The sequence below is a fragment of the Talaromyces proteolyticus genome, assembly GCF_021365285.1.
Source record: "Talaromyces proteolyticus strain PMI_201 chromosome Unknown BGW36scaffold_14, whole genome shotgun sequence".
NCBI lineage: Eukaryota > Fungi > Ascomycota > Eurotiomycetes > Eurotiales > Trichocomaceae > Talaromyces > Talaromyces proteolyticus.
This window is the reverse complement of record NW_025764290.1, coordinates 249,618-265,349: the sequence shown is the minus strand read 5'-3', so window position 1 is coordinate 265,349 and position 15,732 is coordinate 249,618. Positions and strand designations below refer to the sequence as shown.

Below are 15,732 nucleotides of genomic sequence, written 5' to 3'. Positions count from 1 at the left end.
TGACCATTCACGGAGGAAGCCGAGAGACCACACTACGGGTTACAATCATTGCTGTCGTTGGGCTCTGACCCCGCATTAATACAAAGTATCATTTTTCCGACCTTGTTTCAAACACTCCTAGGAAATGGATAGGGGGGTTGAGATAAGAATGTGCATAATTCAGCCACTCCAGCAAACTCGCGTCTAACAAACCTATGAGAAAATAGAAAGACTTAACCACCAGACAATGTCTCCTACCCGTATAATAGAATGTCAAAGAAAGCCACGTGTGGTCGCCTTGGGCACTCCCAAGTATGTCGGAGATGACTACCTCGCCCAATTTTCAGAGGACTTCAACTTCTCCGTGCTCGAGGCGTATGATCGCAAAACAACGCAAGCATTATTACCGGAGACGATCAAGAAGGATGGTCCAATCGACGCTTTCATTATTCGCATGGGCACACCGCCTTATGAGCCTTTCGATGAGGATCTGTTGTCACCACTTGTCTCCGATTGTCAAATCATCACCTCGGCTAGCGCAGGTTACAACGAGTTTGATGTACAATGGATGGCCAAACAGGGCATTTGGTTCTGTAACACCCTTGATGCGGTGGCAGAAGCCACAGCCGACATGGCCATCTTTCTCATGCTGGCAGTATTAAGGAATACCACCAATGCGGAGAAAAGTGCGAGAGAAGGCTCATGGAGAGTTGCGCCTGGTTTGGTGCCTGCTAGAGATCCCTCAGAGTTGACACTCGGCATCGTTGGGCTTGGTGCCATTGGAAAAGTTCGTCCAATAAAGCTCTATAAGAAAGGGATTTCCACTAACCAGGTCAAAAATCATATAGTATCTAGCCAAGAAAGCAGCGGTCTTCAACCTGAAGGTCGTGTATCACAACCGAAACCAATTATCAGCGGAAGAAGAAGCCCAGTATGGTGTCTCGTACTGCAGGACCTTACACGAGATGCTCTCCGTTTCGGATATCGTTTCCATCAACTGCCCTCTTAACGAGAAGACGACGGGATTGATTGGAGCAGCTGAGTTTGCTTGCATGAAAGACGGCGTGTTCGTAGTGAATACGTCGCGAGGTCCCGTAATCGACGAAAAGAGCTTGATCGAGGCGCTGGAATCGGGGAAAGTTACTCGTGCAGGACTAGATGTCTTCGCGAACGAGCCAAATATTAATACCTACTTTCTCAATAGCGATAAGGTCGTCATCCAGCCGCACCTCGGTGGACTGACCGATATAGCTTTCCAAAGAGCGGAAAGGGAATGCTTTGAGAACATAAGGGCCTTGTTTCAGAAGGGAAGTCCAAACTCGCCAGTCATTGATATTATGAAGAAATAAATGTTCACGTGGTTTATTTCAAATTCTCCTATTTCTCGTTTACAGACGTTAAATTAGACTTGGATAAATGTATAATTTATACCTATTATTTGAATAAAAAAAAGATGAGAATAAAATGAATTTCAACAAGCCTTTATAAGCAGAGACATAACTTGCTCTTTGTACAGTAGTGGAATAGAAACGAATATTTGTATTTCTGTGTTACTATAACCATAATTCCCCATTAAAACCTAATAACTAAAAGAAAGAAAAAATAGCATCTGCATACAGTCTTAATAGCACACTAATAATGTATTATCAAATATGGCTACAATAGCTGAGATTTATCGTGATGAGGCACTAAATCTTATCGGCCACAGAAACTAAATTCTTTGCTTCCTTGGGAGATTCCGTAGGACTATGATCAATATTGCTTGTTTACCTCCAGTTAGCACAAGCACTTACGCCAGTAAAGGAGGAAAAAAACAAACTTACGACACCTCCGAAGAGTCTATGATAGGCGTCATTGTCTTCTTCCTAGTGCTCAGATATGCTTTCCAAAGTGGTTGCTCAAACACGGCATTGAGCTCCTCCAGCGAAAGTCCCGAGGTTTCTGGTACGAGGAAAAACACGTAGAATAGTGCGATAAAACACCATCCTGCAAAGAAGAGAAAGGCCCCCCAATTTTTGGTTTCTGTGAGAAGGGATGGCACACCCTTGTTGACGCCGAAGTAGAAGAGCCAGTGGAACATCTGTGAAAAGGAGGCGCCAAAGGAGCGGATCTGGTTGGGCCAGAGCTCGGCACCGAAGACATAGGGTAGTACGAGAAGGCCTGGTAAAAAGGTAGCTTAGGGTTAGTTGAAGGTTCAAGCTCAACGTTACAATTCAGACGAAAGGAAGGAATTTTTGAAGAAAGACGTACCAACAGCATAGCCGAACCCATGAAAGAAGATCATTGCAACAGCCGCCTCACCCGCGCTTTGAGTCACGTTATTCTGTTGTCGGTATTTGATAAAGACGCCCAGGTAGATATCAGAGATCATTTGGACAGTAATACCTAGAAAGAGACTCTTCCGACGGCCAAGGGCATCAATAAAGAAGAAACTGGCCATCACCGTGAAAAAGAATTTGGCCATGCTATACATGCTTGTCAGAAACAGGGAACGCTCAGTACCACCACCCAACCCCAGTAGGCTCAGAATTGGTACAAGGTATGAAGTGACACTGTTTGCACCGGATAGCTGCGCAAGAGCATAAGACAAAAACGCTTGCTGGAAGCGACGGAAGTTGGACGGCACCAGGAACGTTTCTCGGCAACTAGAAATAAACCCTGAGCTGATACCCTTCTGGCTTTGGACCGAGCAGCGGATTTCTTCCAGTTCTAAACGTACACGCGGATGGTCGGCGCTCAATCCGCGCAGCTTGATCAGTGTTTTGGTCGCTTCCTCGTCGCGCCCGACTATAAAGAGCCATCGCGGGCTTTCATACAAGAAAAAGCTGCCAACAATGACCAAAGTTAAGACAATGATTGGGATGAAGAAGACCACTTGGTACTGCAAGGCGCTGGTCGGTACGTGAAGATAAGCCGCCAATACCACGAGGCATGATACTGTCAGCGCGAGCAACATGACAATGCTGAACCACACCGCCAAGAGTCCTCGAAACTCAGTAGGTGCTACTTCAACTATACTCACAGGGCCGATCACGGTCAATGAACCAATTCCTAGTCCGGAGATAATGCGTGCAGTATATAGGGCCCCAAGGTGACCGTCGGACAATGTGGCTACTAGCTGGCCGATAATGTACACCACCATATACAAGCGCAACGACCACAGACGACCAATGCGGTCGTTGATAAAGAATGACAGACCAGCACCAACACCAGCGCCAACGTAGACAATAGATACAAAGTTGCTGATTTGGGTGGGATTGGCAGCAGATGTAATGCCGAACTTCTCCTGAAATCCTGGCAGAGATGGAACCACAGACGAGGAACCTTGATCCCATGCTGTTCGCAATAATAGTCAACAGAGGCTATACATATATATTTGTATGATGTTTCGGAGAACGTACTAATGGGAATACCCGCCATAGCATACAAAGCAACCGTGAGTAAGAGTCGATGGTTTAATATAAGCTCTCGTGGAGACTCTCTAATTGACCTGGCATAGCGAGCCAGGGTAGAGTCCGTAAAAACGGATTTGATCGTCATTTTGCAGTGTGCGGCCAGCAGTATTCTAATCAATTAGTATTATGTGGTATCTGTGCCACAATCTATCTCGTGGAAGAATGCAGCTGAATCCTTTAGAAGCCTTACACATAAACAATGAATAATAAACATTCAAGTTATCCAGAGGAATACCTGCTCTTTTTATCCAGTCGCAGATTCAAGATCTTTATGCTAGGGCTTGTGTGACAGTAAATAACCGTGCGAATCGAGCCATACCCATAACCATTGATTGCATATCATCCTAAAACTGAGACTATCGCGATGGTTCCGAGCCAGTGCAGGGCTAGATAAATTGATAGCCAACCCTTTTGGTATTCAGTATGACCTGAGTTTTCCCATCTCGGAAGAAGCCGAACTTGTTGCGTGGCACATTGACCGCTTTTAGGGAAACTCTTCTTTTATAGAGTTTCCCTATGGAAGAAGCAAGCACTCTCAATAAGATAAGAACGCGCCAAGTGGATTCAAGTGGATACACATTGTATCCAATGATATATGTGGGTGTATTGCGTTATCTCAAGATCAAGCAATCTTCGCTCATAATTTCAGTCATATAAGATTGCATAATAAGAATAAATTATGGTCATAGTTAATGGATTAGTATGATTATTAACCACCTTTGATTTAGTAATTTAGCTCATTAGTTAAGGAATTTCGCGGGTTAAGCAAGCGATGCAAGGTTTACTATCGAACGCATTGACCCCACGGAGGAATCCGATTCCTGTTTTCCATCAAGCTCGCTCTTCGGCAATTATCAGCCTTCTGTCAAAGCAAATAAAGGTTGATAGAAATTGACTGGCGAGAAAGAGTTTGGCGCCAAATATATGTCAACATCCGAAAGAAAGAAAAAGAAAGGGAAGAACGAAAAAGAAGCAAATGAAGAAGACTGATCCGATCAATATCGTAGGGGCTGGCATCTTCGGGCTGAGTACCGCGATCCATCTGGCCCGCCGTGGGTATACCAAGGTTACTGTGTTTGATAAACAACCCTACGATTCAACAAAATACTCGTATTTTCGTGGCTGTGATGCAGCTAGTGCAGGTACCGTTCAATCCTTTGCGAAAACACCGAGAAGGAGGCTCTAATCTCTCACACAGACATCAACAAGATCATCCGATCGGGATACGGCGCAGACACAGTGTACCAGGATTTGACGACCGAATCAATCGCTGGCTGGAAAGAATGGAATGAAGAACTTTCCAAAGGACATGAACTACCGCCTGGAATTAGTAGACATGATCGCGTCTTTGTAAATAATGGTCATCTCGTACTGACTGACCAGGAGACTCTACCGGCTTTTGAGCTCGCAACCATCGCCAACATGGAATCCGCCGGACACAAAGATACACAACTGATTACAACAGACTCTAGCCATCAAGCCATAGCAAAGACCAAGGGTTTCATGAGCGCAATTGATCCGTTTCACAGAGAGAAGAGAGCCAAGTCGAACGTTGGCGTGCTCGACACGACGGGGGGGTTTGTCATTGCCGACAAAGCGTGTTATCTGGCTCTGCATAAAGCGCGCCAACTGGGTGTGAAATTCATACTTGATCCCGTTGCAGGGAGTTTCCAGTCTTTAAATTATGATCCGGACGATCATGATAGCAAGGTGGCTATTGGCATCACAACACAGGATGGTAAAACTCATCGTGCAACCATGAACATCATTGCCTGCGGGTCATGGACCCCCTCACTCATTCCACAGTTAGATGGGCTCTGTGAGGCAACCGCTGGATCAGTGGCGATGTGGAAAATCCCACGGCAATCGCCTCTCTTCGACCGACTGGCTCCTACCTCGTTTCCATCATGGCAATGGAAAATGCGAGACGGTGCGCAAGGGGGTCTCTATGGCTTCCCCTGTGACGAAAATGGAATTTTCAAAATTGGATATCGGGGTACCAAGTATACACACCCGGTTCGTCAGGCGGACGGGATTGAGCGAAGTGTTCCAATTACACGCTGGTCGTCTGGGAATGGAACAGACTCTGACGAAGGACAAAGAATCAGATCAATTCCAAGTGATGCAATGGATGTTATTCAATCCTTTATAGATGAATATCTCCCAGAAGTAAAGAAAGAAGGCATAGAGGTCTTTTTGACGCGGCTTTGCTGGTACAATGATAGCTTCGATAATCATCTACTCATCGACCATCTACCGGGAAAAAAAGGAGTATTCGTTGCCACGGGAGGCAGCGGGCATGCTTTCAAATACCTGCCCAGTATTGGTAATTGGGTTGTAGACATCCTAGAAGGTGTTGATATCAATCGGCCTGCAATAAAAGCCTGGCGGTGGAGGAAGTTGCGAGATGGACAGATACCGGTTAACGCCCTGATGCAAGGGAGTAAGAGTCAACGCGCTCTGGGAAATATACAAATGTCTCCAAGTACCGACATGCCTTTGGCTTCAAAGCTATAAATGAGATTACCTTACTTATAAACATCCGGTTTGTACGAAAAGCCTATGATCCTGATCCTAATCATTACATATTATCAATTATATCTTCAATATTAGCTATTAATCTAAAATTTGGTTACCCAGAAATATATTATAAGATAATCAAACATGAGATATCAAATCTTTTCATTGTTTTAGAAAATGTCAATAATATTGATAAGGTGGGGACCTTTAGTTTCATGGCGCATTATACTACACCAACCGGCCAACAAAGGATCTCGTCTACTCTAGTTGTGTTGTCTGACTCTACATTACTCAAAGCACTTAATTGGTATATCGTTACCAGTGACCTGACTGTGTAGACTCTGCATGACTAGGTCACTGATTACAACCCAACTCTGATACAGGCTCTTAAACTAATGGACCCTGATAAAATTGACTCGGTAGCAGTTGCGTGTTTCACTTGAGGATGATAATCTGGAACAAAGCAGTCCGCATGATGCTACCCTTACGGATCTTGCTGTCTTACGTCCACCCCCCTGGCAGCTATGAGTACGGCCCTGGGAGCACTGATCCGATCACTGAGCCTGCTCTCAGTGTTGTGATTGCACCAGTGAGATGCCGTAAAAAAATGCAGTCCACTACTTCTCCTGCGTGAAAGCCCCACTCGCTCAAATAAGCGTCTACTGCCCCATCTGAAAACGAATGATCTTTTCCACATGACCATGCAATGATATAATTTGACAATAACCATATGGAAAAACAGAGTGAGTTGAGGATTTCTGGCCTATCAGCTTCTATCTAGCACTTTGCTCCTAGGAAGCACTTCACTAAGGCGTAGAGTGAACACTTTGTCTCTGTCCAAGGTAGAGAGATTAAGAAATGGCTATGGTTAAAACTAAAATCAGAGCTTGCCTGTCAGGAATATATATAAGCATACACGATGAGCGGAGAATAAACGACGTCGGAAGCTACTGTTCTTTGCTTCCTCGCCTACATCTTATATCTAAAGTCGACTATGGCTTTCTCTAATACAAATAATTCATCGTAGAGACAGTATCTACTTCTGGTCTTGGGCTGATTTAGGTGCTACGGTGGGCTTTTGGGTGCCTTGGCAGTCTCGAGGTCGATTTGCTACCCGCACAGATATATTTTGAACTGACCGGAGTACCTAACGAATATAGAACTGATTCAACGTAGAAGATCGTTTTTCTATGTGATATTTTAATTTATATTACTCGCATCTATTCCTCAGTCTCAACCAAACTTCTCGCCCCCTTCTCCTAGTTCCTCGGTGTCCACCGTGCGCTGTATTACGTATCATGAAGCTTAAGGGGTGCCGGTGAATACATAGACCATATTCAGTGAGACATAGAAAAGGTGAATGTGCGAGAGGACAAGTCAACAAACTTGGAATAAATAGTGAAACTTCGACTTGGTGGCGGGTCGAATATGTCATTTGCATTCTAGTTTCCTCCTCTCTTTTCTCTGTCAAACCATGTGTGTGATTATATGCCGTCTTAGCATCTAGATTCGAATTTCTAGGTCGCGGCGTTCTAATAGCGCGATAAACGCGATCGAGTGATATTTAGGTTGAAGTTATTAGGCAAGGTTGGCCGTGTCTATTGCCTCGTTAACGTGGGTGGATTGCGGAGTATTGTTGTGCATCAAATATAAAACTATCCTGGCGGGTTGGTAACAAAGAGAAAGAATCCTGGCATTACAAGGTCAAAAGCGTGAAACCGACTAATTTTTGTTTCCTTGATCATTGATCTTACGCTGTCCCAGTTTCTGACCCTGGGCAAATTCCTGGGTGCTTGCAATTGAGAAGTAATAATTATTCGGCGACTGACGTTACAAATACTTGATAATAAAACAGAAAACTCGTGAAAAAGATTCACTTTTTACTCCAGCAGTTATATCTATGTCTAGAAAAGGAAACGTATCGCCCTTGTACATTGGATCGTATTTTTCATCAACAGAAACACATAGTATAACTGCCCATTGAATTAAATGATGAAAATCCGAAATATAATTCAACCAATATTAATATCATAGACTTGTTATGCATAACCACTTATTACCTCCAAGCGGTGTGAATGGAATGGCAGATAATTAGAGAACCTTGCACTAAACAACTAGTTAGTCATTTGCTGTTAATTCCTGAGGAAATATGACTTACGTCGTCACCAGAGCAGCAAGCGGTTGATGCCGAGCAGGAGGGACCGTCGCTACCTTCCTGAGTAAAGCCTGGGGATGGTCAGTATTTAATGCAACATGTCTGGTAGAATTATACTATACCGAGCAAGTTGAGGTTCTCAATCAAGCTTGTCTTTGCACAAGCTGAGTCCTGAGTACCCAGAACATTGTTCAAAAGAAGACCCTTTTGCAAAAGGTTGCCCAGAACACCATCACCATTGATTTCTTCATTATTGATGCAGCAAGCAACTTCACCCCCTGGGCACTGATCCTTGGCCTCCTTAATGGAGATCTGGTTACTCTGTTCAGCTTGATGTCCGCTTGGAGGTAGAGCGGCAACAGCCACTGCAAAAGCGATGGTCAAAAGAGCTTTGCACTGCATTTTGATGGTTGAAGGAATGGAGGTTTTCTTAAGGAAAGAAGTGACTGTTGGAGTCTGTATGTGATAATTTGGTATGTGGCTGATGCTGATGCTGATGCTAGAGAGATACTTGAACAGAGAAATTCGAACAGATATTTATATTCTAAGATGAAATTAAAATATGTATTGTTTATACGCTTTTGCCAATTTGAATGTTAGGAATTGTAAACATTCATATCTAGTTGCATTTTTTCTAAGCTTGGCAGGAATGTAGGATTTATAATTTTTTTAATGCTACACTACCCTCCCTTGATAATAATGAAACCAGACTCTAACACTTGAATAATATCGAAATGCAACTCTGGAAAAATTATAATGTTTTTTTGATGATTGCAGTATCTTTGGCATATCATTGTAGCTATGTAATGTAGATCATTATACAGCAGAGGTATAGAAAACCGCCATTTTCATATAGAATGGATATCGTCAGGAATGCTCATTCTATGTAGATCATTATATAGGAAAACGTTTGAAAACCATCGGTTTCATTTAGAATGGACCCTGTAAAGAATGCTCATTCTGTGTATATCAAATGCTTAGATGGACCCCAGACTAGGCATTACAGTATCGATCTTCCTATCATGTTCATATTCTCCTAGATTCTCGAATATTTAAATGCTATTCGCCGACTTCATTTTCCATTTCCACATTCCTATTTGGATTATGTAAACTATTGCTATCTTCGGAGACCTGTAGACAGGCACAGAAGCAAGGAGTCCATACATCTCTGCATATGTTTCTAACACGTGAAGATCATTCTTGGCGCGGTCATTGACAAGTAAGGAGTCATCACGACTCTGAAAATGGTTCCTTCACCCGACAATCATTCTTGTCAATAGCATTCCATCTTGTTCTGCACCTATAGGTTGCATAATAGCGCTCAGGCCGTTTGATCCTTTCGTTGTTGCCAGCAGTTCTGTCCTGGTTTTTCCAACTACAGTACCCGCCAAAGTATATAAAGGATTGAAAAGTACAGAATTGCTGATTTTGTATAACACCAACTCTACTTTTTCCAAAACATATACTTTTTGCTCACACTGAACCGCCCCCCGGCTAGTCAAAACGTCAGTGAAAATGCGCTCTGTTTCTCTAATAATTTCTATTGCCTTGGCAATGACAGCCACTGCCGCTGTGGGCCCTTCACCCGGCAGTCAGCCTGGCCAGTTGTCTATCAAAGAGGCACAAGACAAGTATCCCGGGTCCGAAATTGCTTGCTGCAAAAACAAGGAAGACATCAACGCCGATGGAATTCTTGGAAATCTTCTGCAGAAGGGTCTTGCGTTGCAGAACCTTCTTGGAACTCAGGACTCTGCTTGTGCGAAGACAAGTTTGATTGAAAACCTGAATATTTTGGGTCAGTGCATGTAATTTGAAGAATTACCGTCGGAACTAACACTTTGCAGGCTTTACAAAAGAAGGGGCCGATGGTGTTTCTTGCAGCGGGACTACGGCTTACTGTCCAGAGGACGGAGATGTGAGCATAGAATCTGCCAACCCTGCAGTATTGTGTTTTGGTACTAACTTTTCGACAGTGCAAGCCTGTAGAAGCTTAGCAAGGCGGTTTTGGACGGTTTAGGGTGTTTGCGAATATAAATTGATCGCTGGGTTTGGTAGAGCTATCATCGTGTGTTCCCTTAATGTCGGTCCCAATCACCTGGTTTAAAATTTGCGTTTTGCATGGAGCTTGTCAGAAGCAACGGATATGGTCATGTCTTGAACACCGGAGCTTGTAATTTTCTAGAACTCATTTTCTTTCTAACGGGATGGTTATTCCATCATTTGTAACCCAATCCAAGTTGGGTAATTAATACATTTTAAAAACTTAAATTAATCGCGAATACTAGATCCTCACAATGTTGAGCGGAGCATAGGTTTTTTTTCGACGTGTCCGCCTAATACCTGTAGATTCTGAACATTTTAACGAAAGACTTTTTATACGGTATGTCAGTTCGTGTGTAATTCGTACGCAGACCCCTCGTCCAGAGAAGTTGGAGGCTGGTCTTACAGCTATCGATATCTAATTCCAGTCATCAAACACATCCCGACGAATTTAGAGGCTCGTCAGGCCCTGTACGTACCCTAAGTGTCTCGTGCTATATTATACAGCCCCTCTGGGTTAAGGTATGACAAGTCGCATGTAGAAAAAAAATAAAAATGAACCCAATGACGCCCAAGCAAGACAACATAGGAATACCTTTTGTCATGTAACATGGACGGCCGAGTGTGCAAAAATATGGTCGGCAGGTTAAGAGTTAAAAAAAAAGTATGTAACGTGAACTGAGATAGCTAATCGCTAACCTCTAGCAATTATAGCACTTTTAGCCAGTCGCAGGACCAGTCACGTAATTGTACCCTCGTGTGTAATCTTAGGTATACGACTGCTAGAAACTACTTCAACCCCCCATTCTCACTTACCCTTATTAGGGTATAAGACCCGTCATGGATCAAAAAAATAATTGTACCAGTATCGACAACTGGATCTGTGTCATCTGGTTGTCCCATAAGAAGTGGCATCAAACCGGCTGGTATATATATATATTTGCCTCCGGCCCGTCTCTACGCTACGTAAATGCGCACTCAACATGCTTAACAGGCCCTAGTTATGTACCAGAGATCTCGTACCATAAATCTCCCACGGATACCCATAGAATGTAGCTGCTGTCCAGGTCAACTCACAGAGTACTATGTCGCTCTTAAAAAATATTGATCCCCCTTCCCTAACAGATACCCCAGCTACTATGTCGACCCGTGAAAGGCTTCAACGCAAAATGTCTCTTACGTCACTCTGCGATCTGTTTAGCTATTCAATACTGACTTGATGACATGATAGAGAGTAAATGAGTTCAAACTTAGTTCATCATGATCACCTTGATATTCGTCGACATAGAACTGAATTCTCAGAAGATAGTGTGGTTTTCAATGCATTGTGACGTGTGATTCCTAGATAGTAACTAAAATGGATATGACGAACAACCGGCCGGTGTACTGTATTATCATGTAGCACAATCGAAAAAATCATTAAATGGCGATTTTGCACTGTCAAGCTATAGTCCATCTTTTCCTCTGAAACCGATGGAACTAAGGCTGCGGCGCATTGTCTATATATCGCAATATATATCGGCAACAGCCGCAACCCGATACACCGACCAAAAGAAGATACGACAAAGAATGACATATTTGCTGGGCCAGAGACTAAATCTAGATACATGGTCCGGTTTAAGGATCCTATATAGCACACGTTGCCTAGTCCGATATAGAATGGGCAGGCGAACTTGCTATCAATACTAAACTTATGATATTACGGCTTGACATTGTTACATTGCACTCGAACAGAAGACCTGGATCTAGCCAGAAACAAAAAAGAATGAATCTGTAAAATATTGGAAACGACGTTGCTAAAAAAATGTTCCATATCGAGGATATCCCAATGGCTCAAAAAGGCGCACACCACAGATGACATCATTAAAATCGGGAAGTGAAATATTTGGACGCTTTGTCAGTGCAAGAACCAAAGACGGCAGCGTCCTACTGACTGCTCCCGGGTATCTAATTCAGACGCAAGACCGGGACGAGACACTGAAACAGTCGCTTCTGGTACTTAAATGCGCAATCGATTGGCCGCCCCTACAAAGTAAGCTCGTCACACCCATCGCCTTTGGCCTCAAAAGCAGTTGCCCACACAACCGAGAATAGTGTCAACGGGATGCCCCGACGCTGCGTCCGTACTTTCATGGAGAAGCATTGTGTGACACTCTTAGTTTACGACTGAGACCCAGGTAATGCCACTAGAGAACGTACGGTAGCACCATGCGAAAACAGCTATGTAACTCCATCATTAGGGGTCTAGTTGCACCGGCTGATCAGGAAGTCGATATCAGATATGTATCAAATGCTCAAGCCATGATTCGAAATGCAGTACTCTAACCACTTGGATCGAAGACAATCTGTATTCGTAGGGAAATGGTAAGCGAACCACATTTTGATTGATGGACAGACAGATGGTCAGCACATTGACGTTGACACCTAGTTACAAAATACAACTACACTGATAAATGGAATAATTGGTAGATGGATGAACGCTTATATATTGGCAGAATGATTGTCGGGTATGAGAGACATTTTCAGAAGCGTTACAACTCCTTGCTGCTGTGTCAATCTATAGCGCTATGAAAACAGCAATACTTTACATATTTTCCATCGGAATGTGCAAATAAGAAAGAAGGACACAGGATAGCAGTTTTTCAACTATTAAGAATGTAGGAAGGTATTAATATGGAAGACCCATACTGCGATGCCTACTTCCGAGTTAAGGGGTGGATCTACATAGGGATGAGCATTCCCGTCCATTCTGTATGAAAACGACGGTTGGCGGAAACCTTTATATATAACGATCTACATTGCATAGCTAGGATAGGCATGCAAAAGAAAATAAAATCCTAAAATCTTATGATATTACCGATATAGTTACATTTCAACATTATTCAAGCAGTATTATAGTTGCATTACAAATGGGATAGAGCTATGCAATATTAAGAAATTATAAACTCTACATTCCTGCTAAGATTAGAAATAATATAATTGGATAATAATACCTTAAAATTCTCAATCTAGAAAATTAGTAAGAAGCAGATAGCATATATTTGGTTCCACCTTAGAATATAAATATCTACTTAATTTCTTCTCTTGAACAAATCTTACCATATCAACCACATATCAAAACAAATTTGAAAAAGCAATTTTTTTCTGAGACAACAATTTCGTTAAATCATTTCACAATGCAATACACTCTCTTAACTATCGCTTTCGCAATTGCTGCGACTGCCATGCCAGGGCAGAAAGGTCAACACGGTCAAGTGTCTATTGCCGAAGCTCAAGGCCAGTGTCCAGGAGGTGAAATTGCATGCTGCGTCAATAATGAAGAAATCAATGGTGATGGTATTCTGGGAAATCTACTGCAAAAGGGTGCTCTTTTGCAAAATGTTCTTGGGACTCAAGATTCAGCTTGTGCTAAGACAAGCTTGATTGAGAATCTCAACTTGCTCGGTATAGTATAATCAATTTATATAGATATTATTGACGCTAATTTTATTAGGCTTTACTGTGGAAGGTAGCGACGGGCCTTCCTGCTCGTCACAAACCGCTTGCTGCTCTGGTGACGGCGTAAGTCATATTTTCTCAGCAATTAACAGCAAATGACTAACTGGTTGTTTAGTGCAAGGTTCTCTAAGTGTGAGGCCGCTTTGCTGGAGCCGAAGATTGCGGGTGGTTATTAGTGCCAAGTCTAGGAGTCTGGGTTTTGAATGTTGGTCGAACTATAATTTAATACGTACTTATGCAATGTATTCTTGTGGGCAAGAAGAGCAATGCGATGTATAAAGTAATCATTGACCTTATTTTAGATATAGTTGTGCCAATGCAGGAGTAAAAAGCGACTTTCATCACCCTCTGTACAAAGAGACAACATAGCTGACCCAAATATGCATCATGAGCTCACGCCACGTATGGTGGTTTTATTCTAGAGCATGCCGTACACCCTATGCGAATAGATATCTTGGCCACAACCAGGAAATGTTGTAAATAAAAATACAAATATGGAATTCTAACAAAGTAGATATTTGGGTAGAATACTGGATTGTCTATTCAACCTTCTAGTCGTTCTTGGCAATTAGCATTGAATTGAAGTCTTTTCCAATATTTGTCAAAAGTTGTAATACAGCGGCAATAAACGTTCCAAATTATCCAATATTACCGTCGATTTGAAATTCGAGCATCCGGGAAGATGTCGCCTTTAGCGCAGGCGGACAAGATCATCTAGTTCCATTAATGCTTGTTTGCCACCCAGCAAGCTCATGTGCTTGAGCTCTCCCACGAAAAGTGATAGAAGTCATACCATTCCTCACATTGTCAGGCTTGCTATAATAGAAACCGTATTGAAGTACTAAGTTCTTTAAAATCAGCGTCTTGATGCTGACTAGTCTTAGCTATGAATATTTATAGTATTCGAAAGCTGATATGTTTCAAGACTATATATCTCAACTAGCAATATTGTGATGGATGAGGATGAAGATAACCCTTCCTGGTCCGTATTTCTTATTTCTTATCTAAGTCAAGAGAAATTGGCCCCTTTTGACTATCCTTATGGATGAGGAAGAAAAAAAAAGTTGTTAGAGGATGTTGATGTTGCTGGCACGATATGAGCTGAAAGCACTACTGAAAGTGCTGATCAGGCAATAGTTAAACTCCAAGGGCTGACTTTCTCTTGGTTGTTGAATGTAATAGATGATGTCATTTTGTAGGAAGGTTGGCTTTTAATAATGACTACTAATTATATTATATAATTGGACGAGTCTCTTGGATATGTGGATAGGTAGGTTTTATTCTGTCTGGTCTGTTCATCGCACTGAGACTAGAGTATGACAACTTGGAGTAGGGGGCACTGAACCCGAGAAGTGGGCTCTTAGACCCTCCTTGGAGACCTCTAGGGAGACCTTGGTTGACGATTAGCTAAATTTGATTTTTGCTTTGTTTTTATCCGCCACCGTGGGCGTAAGGGTTGTAGTGTGTCGGCATTTATTGTCGAATTTCCTCACAAGACAAACCCGCTGAGAGGATAAGCCTTACGGAAAACTACAATCTATAACAACGTTTCGTGACATCACTCCTGAAATTGCGGTGATACATTGCTAGACAAGAGATCAATAACAGCCTCGGAAATTACATGGTAAAATCGGAATAACTAGTCTGTTTACATTTCGTAGAGTAGTACAAGATAGATGACTCGTCGGAAATTGAAAATTCTTCGGTAAGATTAGGAAGAATGTGCTGTTGGCTCAAGGGATAATGGGACTTGTTACATGTAGAAAAAATTGACATTATGCATGAGAGGGGTAATAGCTTGCGTTTTGTTAACTTGTGTTAGTGGCAGAGGTATGCTACTATCATTCACGTGCCAGCAGGTGTATGCTCTTTTTCGTCTTGAGACAGTGTCCTTGATTCGAAAATTAATGTATGATAATCAACCTGTGTCACATGGTATAGGCCTAGCAGGCCAATATAATTTGATGGTTTAGGGGGGCTTCATTGGAGGCCTACGAAGTAGCCTCTACTATCGGGGTTTTTTGCGAATGATCCTCCATCAGAGTTGAGGGGCCAGGAGTTAGCTAGCAAGGGGGTTTAAGTTAA

General features: G+C 42.6%; 6 protein-coding genes across 6 annotated transcripts; 4 read left to right on the top strand and 2 right to left on the bottom strand.

Moving 5' to 3' along the window:
* Positions 1-104: 104 nt before the first annotated feature.
* On the top strand, positions 105-1,391 carry BGW36DRAFT_329232 (putative 2-hydroxyacid dehydrogenase). Its single transcript, XM_046212792.1, has 2 exons — positions 105-766; positions 828-1,391. Exons 1-2 carry the CDS (start codon positions 227-229, stop codon positions 1,326-1,328), a joined length of 1,041 nt encoding a protein of 346 aa, XP_046066164.1. The 5' UTR covers positions 105-226; the 3' UTR covers positions 1,329-1,391.
* A 407-nt stretch (positions 1,392-1,798) lies between these two features.
* Positions 1,799-3,519, bottom strand: BGW36DRAFT_306832 (general substrate transporter; the record flags this gene model as incomplete). Its single annotated transcript, XM_046212186.1, has 3 exons — positions 1,799-2,139; positions 2,230-3,315; positions 3,381-3,519. The coding sequence occupies 3 exons, from the start codon at positions 3,517-3,519 to the stop codon at positions 1,799-1,801; spliced, it is 1,566 nt and encodes a 521-aa protein (XP_046066163.1).
* A 628-nt stretch (positions 3,520-4,147) lies between these two features.
* Positions 4,148-6,018, top strand: BGW36DRAFT_389877 (putative sarcosine oxidase). Its single transcript, XM_046217405.1, has 2 exons — positions 4,148-4,576; positions 4,633-6,018. Exons 1-2 carry the CDS (start codon positions 4,411-4,413, stop codon positions 5,949-5,951), a joined length of 1,485 nt encoding a protein of 494 aa, XP_046066162.1. The 5' UTR covers positions 4,148-4,410; the 3' UTR covers positions 5,952-6,018.
* Positions 6,019-8,045: 2,027 nt separating this feature from the next.
* Positions 8,046-8,511, bottom strand: BGW36DRAFT_432844 (uncharacterized protein; the record flags this gene model as incomplete). The annotated part of the gene is made up of 3 exons (XM_046221188.1): positions 8,046-8,060; positions 8,113-8,180; positions 8,232-8,511. 3 exons carry the CDS (start codon positions 8,509-8,511, stop codon positions 8,046-8,048), a joined length of 363 nt encoding a protein of 120 aa, XP_046066161.1.
* Positions 8,512-9,562: 1,051 nt separating this feature from the next.
* On the top strand, positions 9,563-10,394 carry BGW36DRAFT_389875 (uncharacterized protein). Its single transcript, XM_046217404.1, has 3 exons — positions 9,563-9,904; positions 9,954-10,024; positions 10,083-10,394. The coding sequence occupies exons 1-3, from the start codon at positions 9,625-9,627 to the stop codon at positions 10,101-10,103; spliced, it is 372 nt and encodes a 123-aa protein (XP_046066160.1). The 5' UTR covers positions 9,563-9,624; the 3' UTR covers positions 10,104-10,394.
* Positions 10,395-13,325: 2,931 nt separating this feature from the next.
* On the top strand, positions 13,326-13,777 carry BGW36DRAFT_432842 (uncharacterized protein; the record flags this gene model as incomplete). Its single annotated transcript, XM_046221187.1, has 3 exons — positions 13,326-13,593; positions 13,643-13,710; positions 13,763-13,777. The coding sequence occupies 3 exons, from the start codon at positions 13,326-13,328 to the stop codon at positions 13,775-13,777; spliced, it is 351 nt and encodes a 116-aa protein (XP_046066159.1).
* Positions 13,778-15,732: the final 1,955 nt, after the last annotated feature.